This window comes from Heloderma suspectum, chromosome 5, assembly GCF_057233095.1.
Source record: "Heloderma suspectum isolate Gila_16-S chromosome 5, 16-S_ref, whole genome shotgun sequence".
NCBI lineage: Eukaryota > Metazoa > Chordata > Lepidosauria > Squamata > Helodermatidae > Heloderma > Heloderma suspectum.
This window is the reverse complement of record NC_139462.1, coordinates 114723796-114740765: the sequence shown is the minus strand read 5'-3', so window position 1 is coordinate 114740765 and position 16970 is coordinate 114723796. Positions and strand designations below refer to the sequence as shown.

Here is a 16970-nt window from a genome sequence, read left to right as displayed (position 1 = left end):
GACGTTTCTGTGGGGATGAAGGGGGCATTTCTGTGGGTGAGAAGGGGAGGGGGTTATGCTTAATCCTCAGGCTTCTTCAGCCCTCTTCCCTTCCCCTCTGCAGTGCCCCAGCGAGACAAGTGAAAAAGCCCGTCTAGCTAAAATGCAGAGCGGGAGGCATGGTGGAAACAGTGATCACCTCCACTGCACCTCCTGCTCTGCACAGGATACTTGTCAGCCTCCAAGTTTGGAAGCTTAGAAGCACTGAGGGCATAATTCAGAGGATTGCACCCTTCCTGTGATTTCAATATTATATTACGTACAGTCAGGTCCAGAAATATTGGAACAAGGATAACTGTTTTGGCAGTTGGCCTCTGTACACCACCACATTGAAGTTGAAAGGAAACACACCCAGATGGGAGTGAAGTCAGCACTTTCAGCTGTAATTCAAGGGGTTGGACAAAAGTGGGGCACTAACCATTCGGGAAGTACAGCCATCTTTGGTGCCTCTCAAGTAACGGAACAAACCAACATCATTTCAAACTGAAGGATCGCCTTTAATACCGGGATGAAAATCCTTTGCAGTCAATGACTGCTTGAAGTCTGGAACCCATGGACATGACCAAATGCTGAGTTTCCTCCCTTGAGATGCTTTGCCAGGTCTTTACTGCAGCTGCCTTCAGCTGCTGCTTGTTTGTGGGTCTTTCTGCCTTCAGTCTTGTCTTCAGTAAGTGAGAAGCATGCTGTATTGGGTGGAGATCAGGTGACGGACTTGGCCATTGAAGAACATCCCACTTCTTTGCCTGGAGAGACTCTTGGGTAGCTTTTGCTGTATGTTTTCAGTCATTATCCATCTGCAATATAAAGCAGCATCCTATCCGTTTGGCAGCATTTGGCTGAATCTGAGCAGAAAGTATAGCCCTATACTTTCCTTGGACCCACCCAGTCATACCCCCTCAGTCATACCCCCTCAGCTCCTGGCTTTTATTAGCCAGGAGGAGCAGGGATAGAGAGGGCACATGGTTGGTCACATTGCTGCAAGGAAGCACCTTGTCCACATCATTAGGCTGCAACGACTGGAACTGATCCCACAAAATTGGGCAGATGGTGGCATCCATCACCTCAACTGGAACTGCACTAACAACAGCATCAAGTTCTCTGCAGAGACAAGCGATTTTGTTCTCAAAGTGTGATGCAAAGAGGTCACAGCGGGTCCTCAACAGGGCCAGGGCCCCATTTACTGGGGAAGGTGTTAACAGCCACCAAACAACCCAGAAGAGCTCTGCTGGACAGCTACTTGAGGATGCAATGGAGGCAGCAAAATAAGCCTTCTTTGCTGCCCACACTGGCATGCAATAGGCATGATTGTGTGCTCTAGAGCGTGCTCGGTCATCTTAATTTTGAGTCTTGTGCCATTTGCACTCTAGCTGACATCCAGCCTGTTTCACTGACTGCAGCTCCCCAGTATACCAGGGAGCAGAATGGGCTTCACAGTGCCAGAGAGGGCACTCAGGTGCAATCAGGTCAATGGCCCTCCACATCTCACTGTTCCACAGTAAGGCTAGGGCCTCTGCTGGATCACCCACTCTCTCTACTGGAAAATCCCCAAGAGCATTCAGAAATCCATTGGATTCCATCAGCCTCCTGGGGCAGACCATCTGAATAGGTCCTGCACTCCCACAGGAGGGGAGTAATGCCATAAGTTCAAATCTCACCAGGAAATGGTCTGACCATGACAATGGGGTTACTTGGAGGCCCCCTCCCCCCGCAATCTTCATACTACCATCTCACAACTTGGAGCAAAAACCAAATCAAGGGTGTGCCCTGCTCCATGGGTTGTGCTGATGACATACTGAGACAGCCCCATGGTTGTCATGGAAACCCTGAAGTCCTGAGCTGGAACTCCAGTGACAGAAGTGTGGGTTCCTCCAACACCACACTTGCAACTGCCTCTGCCGGCTCATTCAGGGAGGATGCTGGGCAGCAGGGTGGGCGGTACACCAACATCCTCAATCTGTCTCTATGACCCAACACCAGGTACAACCTCTCAAGGTTTACTCCAAGGTAGAGTGGTTTCCTGGTAAGAGAGATGGAAGTTCTATGAACCATGGCGACTCCCCCCCGCCCCGGCCCTCCAACCTATGTTGGTGCTGCACTGAGTATCCAGGTGGGCAGAGTTGAGTCAGGTTAACCCCACCCAACTCATCTACCCAAGTCTCAGTAATACATGTTCCAGATAGAACATTAAAAGTAGAAGAGAACTAGAGCAGAGTTTCTTGAATTCCCTCCTAAAGCCAACAAGCCAGACAGACAAGAAGGCAGGAAGGGCGGAGTGGGTATGACCAGCAATCCTGTATGTTCCCTGCCTCAGCTTCCATGGTGTGCATCACAGTTCTGGTGTCTGTGGTACTAAATCTCTGCTGCAAGGAGGAAAATGTATGGGCCAAAATAGACATTACTTTAAATCTATATCCAGCACTTACATTCTTTTTTTCTTTTTTACCTTAGAGTAGGTGCAGGAGGCCAATTTGGATCTTCAAAGGCTAGGATCTGGATTGGGGCCTATGTGATGACTCTAGAGTAAAAATTTAAAAATACATAGCTTCTAGATATAGATTTAAAGTATTGTTTGTTTTGGCCTTCTGTCCATTGGAAAATCCTCTATTTTCCTGTAACTTTGCCCTCCCTTTTCCACTTCTCTACCCACCCACCAGCAAACACAATTTGAGAACCAGAACCCTATATGGAACAAGTGTGCAAACATGATCAGCTGGGATTGAGATCACTACGGGAGGCTTTTGCCTGAATCCAGAGGGAGTAAACATTTTACTTAGGGATGTAAAAGAATTTTGTTTTTGTTCACAAATGTCCCAGTCGCAACCCTGAATACGAACGCAAGCAGGAGCACTCTTTTTCAGAAAACAATTGCATGTTCTCAAATTTGTGATCGCTTTCAAAAAATATGTATTTTTTTAAATGCGCGCTTTGAAATTCACATTTTTCATTTAAAAAAGTATTTTCATGCTTTATTCAATGGGGAAAAGTACACACTTTTGAAAAATGTGCACTTTTCTCATTTCAAATGGGCACTTTCCCCATCCGAACGGGCCAAAAACAGGTTGAAAACAAAAATGGGAGCAATTCAAAATGAGCTTCAAAATGAATTTCTGGCTCTACCATCTTGAGTTTTACTGCTCCATTTAAAGCTGAGCATGACAGCCTTGCGCAGGGATACTCTTCAACTGTTATAGTGCAACTAGTGGTGTGTGCTGCAGCTGTTGAAGTCCTTGGATAGGACTGGGCTGCCAGTGTGGTGAAAAATGTAAATTAGTATAAGATCATAGAATCATAGAATAGTAGGGTTGGAAGGGGCCTATATCTGAAGTGTGTGTGTGTGTGTGTGTTTGTGTGTGTGAGAGAGAGAGAGAGAGAGAATGAGAATGAGAATGAGAGAGAGAGAGAGAGAGAGAGAGAGAGAGAGAGAAGTAAACAGCACTGCAAGCAAGTAGATTCTGGATCATAGAAGGATACAGCTGGGATTAATGAATTAATCAAGTAAATGGTGATTGATTCAAGTTTCTTCAATTTCATGCCATTTTGCCAGGCCCAGAGTTATTGGCCTCAGGAAACAGGCTGGCTAGGTGTCTGTTTTTAATCAATACAGAATTGAATGAAACAGTAACAGAAAGAAAACAAATTGAATGGGGCTGTCAAAAATGAATTGGCAGGGGAAAAAGAAACGAAACCCAGAAACGTTCAAATGCAGATCCCTAACCTTGCCAATGGGTGAAGGGGCATGGAAGAGCCTCGCTACCTCTGACATCACTGGTAGCACTGTGTCACTGCTATCTGAACTTTTCTGAGCTCCGGCTACACAGAAGTGCATGGGAGGTGTAAGGGTGATTTGCTTATGACCCTATGCATAGTAAAACAAGGATCTGAGCGTTGCTACTGCCATCCTTCATTCCTCAAAGTTGTCTCAGCACTGTTTATGGAGGTGAGGGTTATAAATTTACATGTTGCCTTGGACTCCGCATCTGTCAGAAAAGCTAAGCCACGGGTTCTCTCCTCCCCAGCCTTTAAAGACAGAGCAGTAAGCTGCACTAGTGTGTCCCCACTATTCCAGACATCCATATTAGAAGGGGAAAGGTGCCTGCTTCTCCTCTCAACAGCTCCTGAGACACCCTGGCAGCTGCATCCTTCCTCTGCTTATCCACTTGCTAGCTCGAGTGGTGACAATACCATGGTCATTGTTGGGTTGTTGGCATGGGCAACCTTTCTTGGTACTCTGGAGGCAGAAGGGTTCCAGCACTAGACATTGGCAGTGGCTGCAGGCTGGTGACCTGGAGAGAGGGGGAGAAACCAGAAAATGGAACCCAGGATGGGGCTGTACAGAACAGATAGGAGCAGGCAGAAAACAGGCCGTCTCCTTTACTTTCTTCCATTTAAATAAAAATGGCTGCCATTCATCCCTGTGAGGAAAATTAAAGTGCTAGCTTAAAGACAATGCGAGGATGGGGGCAAACTTCCACATTACCCAATTTACCCTTAACACTGGGTAGTGATTTTGTGTAGCAAAGGTATTTGGATTTAAATCTCTTTTAATGGTAAATTCAAGTAACTTCAGTTTAACTGCATCAGGGTGTTCCTCATCTTACAGATTTACAAGCAGCACTGTGTGCATTTGAAGCAATAACATACAAAATGTTTGGGAAGGGGAAATAGAAGATATATAGTTAAGGACTTAATCCTATCCATGTTTAGACAGAAAAATGTCCTACAACTCCTAGCATTCTCCAACTAGCCATACAGGGAATGCAGCAGGGAGATGGAACTCCCATGAACTAGTAATTCCTCCCTGACCATGAGGTCCATGCTGGGAGACTTAGACTGGTCAACAGCTCCTGACTTGTCCAACCTGGTCTCAGTAATGTTGCCCCCTCCACTGTCCCAACATCCAGGGTCAACTCCTGGATACCTCCTGTTTTCCTGTGTATCTGACATTCATCAGCTCTAGCCTAATGAGCTTGCTCACATGTTAGATTTCCAGATGCAGGATTTTTTATAGGTGCGTGTGTGTGATTAAAGATATTATTCACTTCACCTACATTCTGACATTTAGCCAGGAAGGGTGTACCACAAGATATTTCTGAACATGTTTGGTTAAAACACACTGTCCACCAGAACATGGGCAACCCTTGAAGGGTGGAATCCAGTGAAGAATATAGGTTCAGAGATTTACAGTGAAATAGTCCTCAGTGTTACTGTTCAGTTAGGGCTGATTGATACCTTTTCCCCCTGGCAAAAAGATCTGATGTGTTTTGGGGGGCCAGTTAATTAATTGTTGTGGTTTATTAATTTGTGTTCAAAGCTTGTAGTTCTAGGCATCTTCTTTGCATCTGTATTTCCACCTCTTAGCTCTAAAAATAAGGACTCACTATTCTTTCCATGCTCTGTAATTTCTATAAAGTATTGGATGCCATTATAGATTTATGATACAACTGATCAGACTCTTAAGAGAGGTTAAACCATGGAGGAAAAATAAAATTACCGGTAATTAAATTTAGAGGCAGGTTCGCCTTCAAAATTTATTGCCTTAACGTAAATGATGGTTGAACTATACAAGAAAAAAGAACCCTGATCCAACCGTAGAAGTGCATGATACAGTTATTGCACATAGCAATTTCCATTTATACAATTAAAATAATAGCACACTGTGCTTTGTGAAGTAAATGGCATATTCAACTAGAAGTCTTCATAGTAATAAAATAGCCGCAATGCAGAACTGACTTCATTTGCAAAGAGCTGGTGCATTATATGTGATTTACTAATATGCGCTACGTAAGTTTTAATAAAAAAAATAATACAGAAATGTGCAGTGCATGTTCAGTTAGGACGTCTTTACGTGAATACAGAATATAGCATTCTGATTTAAAATGCAGCTATTAATTTCACAGTAGAATCACCTAAATATGTAAGCTCACTAAGTCTTGTATAAGATCCAGTAATTCTTCCATTTTATTCTACCTATAAGTTGCTCTAACGAGCACTTGTTTGTAAGCTGGCGTTACTGCTACATAACAATATATGCTATGTTATCCAGTAACCTGCGCAGTAGTAGCATAAATTCAAAACAACTTTATAATTAATCCAAATAGAAAGTAGTTTCTGGTGCAAAATTGTTTACCTCTGTATTATCTATATTTATTTATTCACTAATTTGCTAAGACGTCTTATATCGTCTTTCATGGTTCTGTTTCTCTGAATATGCAAAAGAGGTCATATTCATATAAAAAACAGCCTTGTTAATTAGTCTTGAAAGGAAAACTTGTCACTGTAAAACAAAACCAAGTACAATAATTTCGTTACGTTTCCTACGGCAGTTCTGTACTCATAAGGCCCACAAACTTATTGCATCCTCCCATTCAAAATTATATATACTCACTGGGCCACTTTGCATGATTACCGCAGTGCACCATGGCTTAAATAAGCCACAGTGAGTTTCAGCGCATGCTGGTGGCCATTTTGAATCTTCAACCCCTGATGGGGGGGTTGCCATGGTTTGTCATGTCTTTTAAAACCGGGCAGCAGGGGTTGTTTAAGGGTTAGACCATATATTTAAATTTAGGATAATTAGGGCCGTAGGATTGCTCTCTTTGTGTCTAAACCTGATTTAAGGCTTCAGTTCTTTCATGTATAACTGGACTTTGCACAGCAAAATTAAACTAAATTTAAATGTAGATAGGCTAATGAGGAGTTTATGTAATCAGCTGACTGGCGGAATTCTGCTATTTTATTGTTCTGATTTTTGTTTCTCAGTGTTTTTGATAAACTACCTTGAGCGCATTGGCAAAAAGTGGTATATAAATGCAATAAATAAAAAGTTGTATTGTGTGCACATTTATTTTTAAACTACCCTTGCATCCCAGTTCTATACACATCTGTTTGATAGTGAGTCCTACGGAATCCAGTGGGGCTTACTCCTAGGTAAGCATGTATAAAATTACAGCATTGGTGTATTAAGGGTGATTGGCCAAGTTTTGTTACAAGTGAATGTATGGTAGTGGCCACTATCAAAAGATACATTCTACTATAGATTCTTTAAGTTCAAATTGCTTTTACGTAACAGTTTCATCCAAAGGGATTTAATTTTAAGTTATATTCCATTTGCAGGGCTATTTAAATATTACAGAAATTAAATCACATCACTAATCTGTTCCTTGAATTTCCATGCAGTCCTAGAAATATGTCAAGCTATGCCTGCGTTGTGTATAATATAATACAAAAAATCAGTAAAATAGCATTTTCTTCTTTCATATTGCCAGTGAAACATATGAATGTCATATGGTTCAAATGCTTACTGAAATATATACCTACCACTGACATTCTACCAACTTTATTCTCTCATTCTGTTTTAAAACATTTTCCTCCCCTTTGTTTCGCACTCTCTCTTTTTTTTTTTTTTACAATGCAGACATTATAAACTTTGACTATATGTTTGAACACAAGCATCTGAGAAGCTTTAAAAATGTCCCTTCCTTTCAATTCTGCAGTTCTAGCTAAGCCTGAATGGTACATACTAACTTTTTTGAAAGGAATTGTTCATTGCTACAAAGTTTAACATTTTTTAAGTGCTTGCTTCTTTGTAGTCGATAATAAGTCATTTATTCTAAGAAAATGTGTATAATTTAGATTGTTGATTGAATTACAGTGATATGGATTAACTTGAAATACCTGTTCTTAAAATATAAGAAGATCCTTTACAGAAGATCCTTTATACTTAAGTATTGTCTTTTTTTCTTAGGGACCTCAGTGAAAACCAGATTCATGCCATTCCAAGGAAGGCTTTCCGTGGAGCTGTAGATATTAAAAATCTGTAAGTATTTTATTATTGCATTTTTATTATAAATTTAACAATATAAGATGGGAACCTTCAGATAACATCATTTTATAACTTCTATATACTTTATACATATATTTATGTTATGTTTACACACGTGCACACACACACACCATATATAAAGAAGCCATGCATACCCTTCAATTACCCATTATCCAAACCAGGAAACAATGGTTACAAGATTCAGAACAAACCAGGATCTTAAACTAGGGCTGTGCGCTGCTTTGGCCTGATGCCTAAGCTCCAAGTCGAAGCGGGGTACTTCGGGCCGCCTCCGAGGCGAGGCGGAGGGACCATGAAGTGGCATGAAGCGGGTTGGATCATTTTGGCGCAATCTGGAAGCCCAGCTGCATCACTGCTGCTGCCACCCAGCCCCCAGCTTCTTACCTGGGTCCTCTGGATGTGCACCGTCAGCCATCTTGTTATTCCGGGGGGGGCATTTTTAAAATGGTTCCCCTCCCCCTGGAACAACAACACAGCTGCCAGCATGCGTCCAGAGGGCCCAGGAGCTGGTGGCGGCGGCAATATAACAATTGTTATATTGTTAAATATAACAATAAAAAATACAAATTAATCTGCAATAAAACTGCACACTCTACTGTGTGCTACAAACCATAACTGGCTGGATCACACTTCAGGGAAAGTCTATACAAAGAGATGAGTTTTAAGAATATGTCTGAATGTTGGAACGGTGGCGGGATGGGGGGGACTCTCTAATATCAGTTGGTAAAGTGTGGCAGTGGGTGGATGATGCAACACTAAATACTCTACTGCAAGTACTCCAGAGGCAAACCTCAGGAGCATGTGGCACTCTCAGAAGTGCTCCCTCTGATGATCACAAAGATTGGGCAGGGACATAAGGGGTGAGGAGATCCCTAAGGTAACCTGGTGCCAAGTTGTTTAGGGCTTTATATGTTAACAACACCTTGAACATGGCTTGGTAGCTTATGGCAGCCAGTGCAATTCATTTAGCAAGGGTGTAGCTTGCTGTCAGAAGAAGACCCCAGTTAATAGATGCGCTGCTGCATTCTGCAGCAGTCACAACTTCCAGACCAAGCCCAAAGATAGCCCCATATAGAGTGCCTTACAATAATCCAGTCTTGAGGTTACCAATTCCTGTACCACTGTGGCTAAGCACTGGCTAAGTCCAGGAACAATGTACTTGGCATACCAGCCAAAGCTGGTAAAAGGCGCTTCTAGCCACTGAAGCCACCTGAGACTCAAGTGACAAATACAAATCCAGGAGTACCCCCAAACTACTCACCTGCCCCTTCAGGGGATGTGTAAACCCATCCAAAACAGGCAATTTACCTGTTTTCTGGACCTGTGACACACCTACCCACAGTGCTTCCATCTTTCTAGGGTTCAAGTTCAGTTTATTGGCCCTCATCCAGCCCATCACAGTATCCAAGCACTGGTCCAGTGCCTGCATGGCCACACCTAATTCAGATGTTATGGAAAAATAGAGCTGGGTGTCATCTGCATACTGATGACACCTCGCTCCAAATCCCCACATGACTGCTCCCAGCAGCTTCCTACAGATGTTGAATGGCACTGAGGATAAAATAGTGCCCTGTGGCACCCCATAGCACAAGTGCCAGGGGGATGAGTTGCACTCCCCCAAAACTACTCTTTGAGACTGACCCTGTAGGTAGCACTGAACCACTGAAGTACAGTGCCTCTGTTACCCACCCATCCCACGAAGCCAATCTAAAAGGATACCATGGCTGATGGTATCAAAACTCACAGAGAGAATGAGTAAGAGGAGCAAGGTTTATTTTATTTATTTATTACTATTCTTGCTATTATTAATATTTTTCAAAAGAAACAGAATTCCAATAAAACCATGGCTGGTCAGTCAAGGAAGGCTTCCTGAAATTGAGCTCAAGAGGAAGAGAATTCCATAGAAAGGAGCCACCACACTGAAGGCTGTTCTCTGGGTGGACTCCAGTCAGGCCATAGGTCCATGTGGAACCACCAGGAGTATGCCCTCTGGTGACCACAGTGACCAGGCAGGTTGGTAAGGGAGGAGGTTGCATTCCCTCTATCCCTCTTCAGTAAAAGTCATCCAATAGGGTGACCAAGGCCGATTCAGTCCCAAAACCAGGTCTAAACCCAGACTGGAAAATATCTAGATAATCGGTTTCATCCAGGAATGCCTGGAGTTGCCCCGTCATAACCCTCTCAATTGCCTTACGCAAAAATAGTGTGTTCATCATTGATTGAACGTAGTTGTCACAAATTCTTGGGTCCAAGGTGGACCTTTTCAGGAGTGGCCACACTAGTGCCTCCTTCAAAGCATCAGGAACCACTCCTTCACATAATAAGGCATTAACCACACCCTGGACCCACCCAGCCAACCTATGCTGGCCAGCCTTAATTAACCATGAAGGACAGGGATCGAGAGGGCATGTGGTTGGTCACATGACTTCAAGCACCTTGTCCATGTCATCAGGCCTCATTAACTGAAATTGATCCCACAAAACATGGCTAGATGGGGCATTGGACACCTCACATTGATCTGCAGTAATAGTACCATCTAAATGCTTCGGAGCTGGATGACTTTATCCTCAAAGTGCAATGAAAATGCATCACAGCAGGCCTCTGAGGGCTCTAAAGCAGCTGCCTCTGGGGTTACCAACCTTTGAACCACTCTGAAGAGCTCCACTGGGTGGCTACTTGAGGCTGCAATGGAGGATGCGAAATAAGCCTTTTTCGCAGCTCACACTATCACATGGTAAGCACGATAATGTGCTCTAAACAGTTTTTGATCACCTATTTTATGTAAAATTATGTATCGCTGTATAAAATGTGTATGCAGCAATACTGATAAGTACTGTAAAGCAATTTAAGTATAACACTCCAAACATATCTATGCTAGATGCTACCTCTGTCGAAAGCAGAGGAGTAGCAGTTCCAGTTGGTCTGCTCACTAGCTGCTTTCACATATCACTTTAGCATGATGTGTACAAGCAGGAACAAGCTATAGTGAGCCATGGGCTTGTATGCTCCCCTTTTCTACTCCCATGCAGCTGAGAGAAGGAGTCAAAAGTATTTGCTTTTAGTTAACCACAGCTTCCTGTGCCATTTACACCCAGAACTGTAGCTAACATTAACCCTGGTTAGTTTAAACAAGCCAGGTTCAGAAACCATGGTTTGAAGTTGACTAATTTTAAATTAACTCTACTAAATGTTAACCACAGTTTGTCACTCCAGATGTCACAACAAGTAATGGTGAAGAAAAAACAATAATTTCTGTCAGGAATGAATCTGAGCATGTGGAGATGTCTAGCAGCTCAGATTCAGAATGGGAACAGCCAGAACAGGGGTAGGCTCCCATCCCAGTGAACTTTCTTCCCAAGCCCTTGACACACAGATAGCTCAGCCTGAACGCCGCCCCCCCTCCATGGGAACCCAGGTTCCAGGGGAGGAGGAGAATGAGGGACATGACTTGAGGGATGCTAGGGTCTGTCGAAGAGCAAAGCGCAAAAAGTTAGACGCGGAACTCAGATGCTCCACCAGGTTAGCTATGTGTGAAAGCTTATGTAGGAGGAAGCCACCTTAAGGGAGGGGCATCCTCCCTAAGCTAGTCTGGCTGAGAAGTTCTTGCTCAGACTGCTGGCAACTTCTCTAACTTCCACTTCAGTAATTGTGTGGATTAGCTGGTTTCATTGCAGTCTGAGAGTTTCTTAGAAATTTGTAAGGAAGCTAGTCTTTAACTAATAAAGTAGTGAGTCTGAAGCCTGGTATCCTGGAGTGTGTTGATTGCGAAGGGGGAGGACAAAGAATAGTGAGAGCTTCTGAAGTCCTCCTCCCAGCTATGTGGAAGGAGCGCACAAGCCCAAGGGTTCACCTTAGCTGGAAGTATTTAAGCAGAGTCTGAACAGCTATCTGTCAGGAATGCTGTAGATGCAGCCTGCATTGCAGAGCCTGCATTGAGCAGAGAGTTGGACTAGATGATCTCCAGCTCTAGGGTGCCTATTGCATGAGGTGCTAAACCATGGTTTAGCCTGACATATAAACATGGTCACTGCATCTGCCTTGTTTTATTGCAGCTTTTCACACCAGTTAGAATGGTCCATCCCCATGGACTGATGGAATCTCAGACACGATCACTCCCAAGCACCCTCTGGTACTACCCAGGTTCTGTTAGGTTTCCTGATTTATCAGGAAGTTGGAGGCTTTGAAGCAAGTAGGGAGTTGGCTTGAACTCAAGTGGTTCAAGCCAAAAGAACCCAGCTGATTATAAAGCCTGCCTTGTGGTGGTGATGGTAGCAAAGACCATCCAGCAGAGCCATTCCAGGTGGTTCAAGATCTTCTCCAGCTTGGTCCCCAAATGATGTGAAGAGGTGCTGTGACCTTTTTGCTAAGCACTCCAAGGATAGACATTTATCATGACCTGGATGGGTTCAGTTTATGTATGTATCCCGACTACCACCTAGTGCCTATTTTGTTGGATGAATTTCAGTTGCTGTTTCTGAGGATATGGACAAGATGCCTGATGTAGTGTGGCCTACCATTTGTGTACTGAAGTGTTGCTCCTGCTGACTAATGACATTTAGCAGGTGGGGACTAACTGCTGGGTCCAGGAGGTAATGAATATCTCATTATGAAAGGGAATGATCCTGGCTGCCTTGATCATGAGACTGCTCCTAAACAAACCCTCCTTGGATATGGAGGATTGCAGTAATATTTGGGCAGTCATAAGGAGCCTCTTTCTGTGCAAGGTGTTCAGGTGGTTGCCTGCTGATGAAAATGATTATCTGGATCCATTTCATTCTGGTTTCATGCTTGGTTTTGGCATGGATATTACTTTGGTCACCCTGATGGATGGCTGTGCCAGAAGAAGGACACAGGGAGTGTGACCCTGTTAATCCTCCTGGACCTCTTGGCAGCTTTTAATACTGTCAGCCTGGATAGGCTGTCTGAATTGGGGATCGGGGGCCCTGGTAAATGCAGCTCCCACAGCACTTCCACCAGTCGATAGAGGAGAATCAATCTGCCACTTGTTGGTCCTAGAACTGCTTCAATTATTGTATGCATGTGTGTGTAATATAAATATAACTTTAGATTATATAAATAACTGAAGTAGTTACAGAATGAACAAAATTGCAGATTAATTTAAATCCCGCTTTAACGTCTGGTAGAATTTCTGTGAGAACTGTACTTACTATTTATATATCAAAGATTCATTACATTTTTATGCAATGCAAAATTGTGGGGCATGGACCCAATCTATAAATAGAAAACTGAAAATATCAAACTAATGGGCTTACCATTATTGATAATTAATAATTTATTACGTGCAAATTCATGGATTATGAGTAAACCTAGGGCCCTCATAGATTTTTTTCTTTAAGCATTAGTTTGACTTCGTACAATAATTGTAAAAACATTTGGTCTAGAGCATGTAGCTTAAACTGCAATTCCAAAGTATGTCTAAAAACCTCATTGATTTGAATGTTATGGGAAAGAAGTGTGAGACAACAGGGAAAGAAGCGATGGAAGTCCTAATGCTTCCAGAGGAATGGAACAAAGATCTGGGTGCCACACTTTAAAAAGGATGCAGACAAACTGGAAAGGGTTCAGAGGAGGGCAACAGAGATGATCAGGGGACTGGAAACAAAGCCCTATGAGGAAAGACTGAAAGAACTGGGCATGTTTAGCTTTGAGAAGAGAAAAATGAGGGGAGATATGATAGTGCTCTTCAAGTACTTGAAAGGTTGTCACAGAGAGGAAGGCCAGGATCTCTTCTCCATCAATCCTGGAGTACAGGACACAGAATAATGGGCTCAAGTGACAGGTAGCCAAATTCTGGTTGAATATCAGGAGAAACGTCCTGACTGTTAGAGCAATACAACAATGGAACCAATTACCTAGGAAGGTGGTGGACTCTCCCACACTGGAGGCATTCAAGATGAAATTAGACAGCCACCTGTCAGGGATGCTTTGACTTGGATTCCTGCATTGAGCAAGGGGTTGGAGTCGATGGTCTTCTAGGTCCCTTCCAACCCTACTATTCTATGATTCTATGATCCCTGTGGTGTTTTGTACAGTCCAGCTGGTGGTGAAGTAGATGATCAGTAGTATATGGATTCCTTGCACAATCCTTGAGGAAAGCTATCAGTGGTTTTCTTGATAATTTGTAAAGACTGAAGGTGATTTTATGACACAGATATTTAAAATGCAGATCAGATTCAAGAAGCATAACCCGCTTAGGTCATGAGAAATCTTTACAATAGTATTTCATATGTGAACTGAAATATTACTGTGTTACTTAAAGAAAACGAGACTCCCAAAAGGCTGTAGGATACAAGTTTTTTCCAGACTTTTCCCAGCAATTATTAAAAGAGGGCAGAGAGAATTAATTAATATCAGACTCTATTGTGTGTATATGTAATAACTGAGAGGCAGTGGAAAAGGAGATAAATATTTAAATGATAATCACAGTAGTTCAAAAGAGCAGCTGAAATGGATATAGACAGGCTTAACTTGTTTCTGTCTCCTGAAAAAGCGGCTGCATTAATGGTTCCAAAGGCAGGATCCCCAAAGATTCAGATGATGCCCCCCCCACACACACACACACGTGTTAATGTGACGTTTATTACTAGAGATCTACCAGACCAATTTTGCTCAATTTTTTTTAATTGAAGCTTGAGGAGTTTGGACATACAGAAAATGTTGTTACATCACAGAAGTTCAAAGCTCAAGCTTTAATAGCCAAACAGTATGTTTCTGTGCCCTGGCCAGGAGCCTGAGGCAGTTGGGGAACTATAGCTCCCACGTAGCTCCCACGTAGCTCCACACAGGCACAGGGGATGGAGGGAGGGACTTGGGCTTTGAGAGTCAGGCCCACTCTGAGAACAGCCATATTGGCAGCAGGGATAGTGATGCAGGTAGTGGCAAATTCTCTGAGGTGGCAGATGAGAAGGAAAAGAAGCAGCTCTAGGAAAAGCCGGGTTTTAAAATGTGGGGGGAGAAGGAAGGTGGTGGGCTTGAGGTCTGAGGTGAAGAAGTGATTGTCGTTCAGTGGCGCTGGGTGTGAGGAAGTGAGGGCCAAAAGTCTTTGGTTGTGTTGAAGGAAAGTATCCTCCCTACAGCTTCTGGAAGACTGACACAGTGGGAGTCAAGGAACAGTATGTTTCACCCTCAGACAACTAGAGCCTATGCCAACATGGGCTTTACAGTAGTGTGTGTGTGTGTGTGTGTGTGTGTGTGTATGGCATCATCTGAATCTTTGGGATATATATTCTGTTAACCAACTAAAGAAGGAATATACATGTGTTACAAAATCCCAATGGCTGATTTTCCTAGAGAAAAGCAACTTTTGGAGAGTGAGTTGGAGGAGTGGCAGGGAAAAGAGGATGCTTAATTTCCCCCATGACAGACACACACACTCCCTTTCTCTGTGCATATCTGTTTATCAGTCACTGGTAAGAAATTGAGTTTCTGTTGCATGTTTGTCCATAGGTGTGAGTGTGGTCTAGCACAGAGGATAAAATGCTAGTCTTGGACTGGGGAGATGTGGGTTCAAATTATTGCTCAGCCATGAAGCTCACTGGATGTCCTTGGGGAAATCATCATTTATGTTAAATCTGGTTACTTATTTATTTTATGTTTCTTTATACCCTCTCTCAGGGCCAAAAGACCACCTAGGCAGATCACAATTAAAAGCATAAAACAATATAAAACATAAAATAGTGGCCGTCTAACATAATTCATAAATGAAAGATGGCAGCAGCTAAAATTATAAATCAGCAACCTACCATGTTCAGTGTTAAATGAAGATAAAATAGGATATCCCTCATGTATTCTAACTTGAACTTGTGCCTATGTATAATGAATTTCCTATGAACATCATGGACATGGTGTTCAGTGGTGCAGCTAGATAATTTTAGACCCTGATGTTAATGATGGGGCGGGGGGTTATACAGCCTTGTGTATTGCTTCAATTGTGAAGCACACAACAAACATTTCTCTTCCCCACTTCCAACCACCATCCATGCTTTTCTTCTAGATTACTTCTAGATTTACTTCTAGATTTCTAGAATTTCTAGATTTCTAGATTACTTCTAGATTACTTCTAGATTTACTTCTTTATATGCTACAATGTCTGTGAATCCTGCTAAAAAGAAAAGAATGAGCATGTGTGATTTTACATTTGAAACTCACTTAAATCGTTGCACCATCATGACTATGGGAATAAAATGGAGTTTGCTTCTGCTGTGCTGATGCCCTCATCACCTGCCACTCTCTGGATGGTCCCTTTGGGGCTTCCTGGACTGCGACGCCCTAGACTTTGGCCCCAAGGTCCAGAACTTGCTGCACCACTGATGCTGTTTGTGCTTCACCAACATAGTGATCTGTACACTGGAGAAAGGTCTCCCATATACTGTTCTTTACATGTGAAGATCTCCACATGCTCTGGACTGTTTCCCCTGGCAATTAAGACTTCTGCAGAGAAGATGCATGTACCAGTTTTTTAGTACAAGCAGGCAAAGCAAAATGATTTTTTTATTCAATAAGGGTGCAGTCCTGTGCATATTTAGACAGAAAAAAACCCTAGAGCTCCCAACATTCCCCAGCCAACCATGCTGGCTGGGGAATGCTGGGAGCTGTCGGACTTTTTTCAGTCTAAATATGCATAGGATTGCATCCTAAAGCTGCTATCTTACCAGATCTGTTCTGGTCTCCATACTGCAGAAAGAGTGGATGGTACCCCTAAGGATTACTTCAGGAAGGCTTGCTGGTCCACTATCTTCTGTTTTCTTCCTTGGAATCTAGTTTTTTTCCATCTGCTTCTGTCCATCATAAGACAACAGGTTGTTGTTGTAGCTGTTGTTTTCTTCCTTTTGGAGCTGGAGAATCTTTGCCTATCGAAAGCTTACTTCCGAGCATGCATTCTAAAAATCTGCTAAATGCTTTTACACGTAAATTCCATACAACCTTAATTTTAGCAATCTTGCAGTAATAGTATTTGCATTTTTATTGAATAAACATTATTTAATTGACAGGGATCTTAAAAAACAGAGTCAGAAAAAACATGCACACAGTGAATATTCCAGTGGCATACCAGGATCACAAAAAGTAT

General features: G+C 42.8%; 1 protein-coding gene across 2 annotated transcripts in view; it reads left to right on the top strand.

Annotated features, from left to right (window-relative positions):
• Positions 1-16970, top strand: part of SLIT2 (slit guidance ligand 2) — a 376411-nt gene that overhangs the window by 211263 nt on the left and 148178 nt on the right. For both annotated transcript variants that reach the window (XM_084857037.1, XM_084857038.1), the window contains one exon: positions 7784-7855. In XM_084857037.1, the coding sequence (XP_084713163.1) occupies positions 7784-7855 (72 nt within the window). The remainder of the gene's footprint in view (positions 1-7783; positions 7856-16970) is intronic.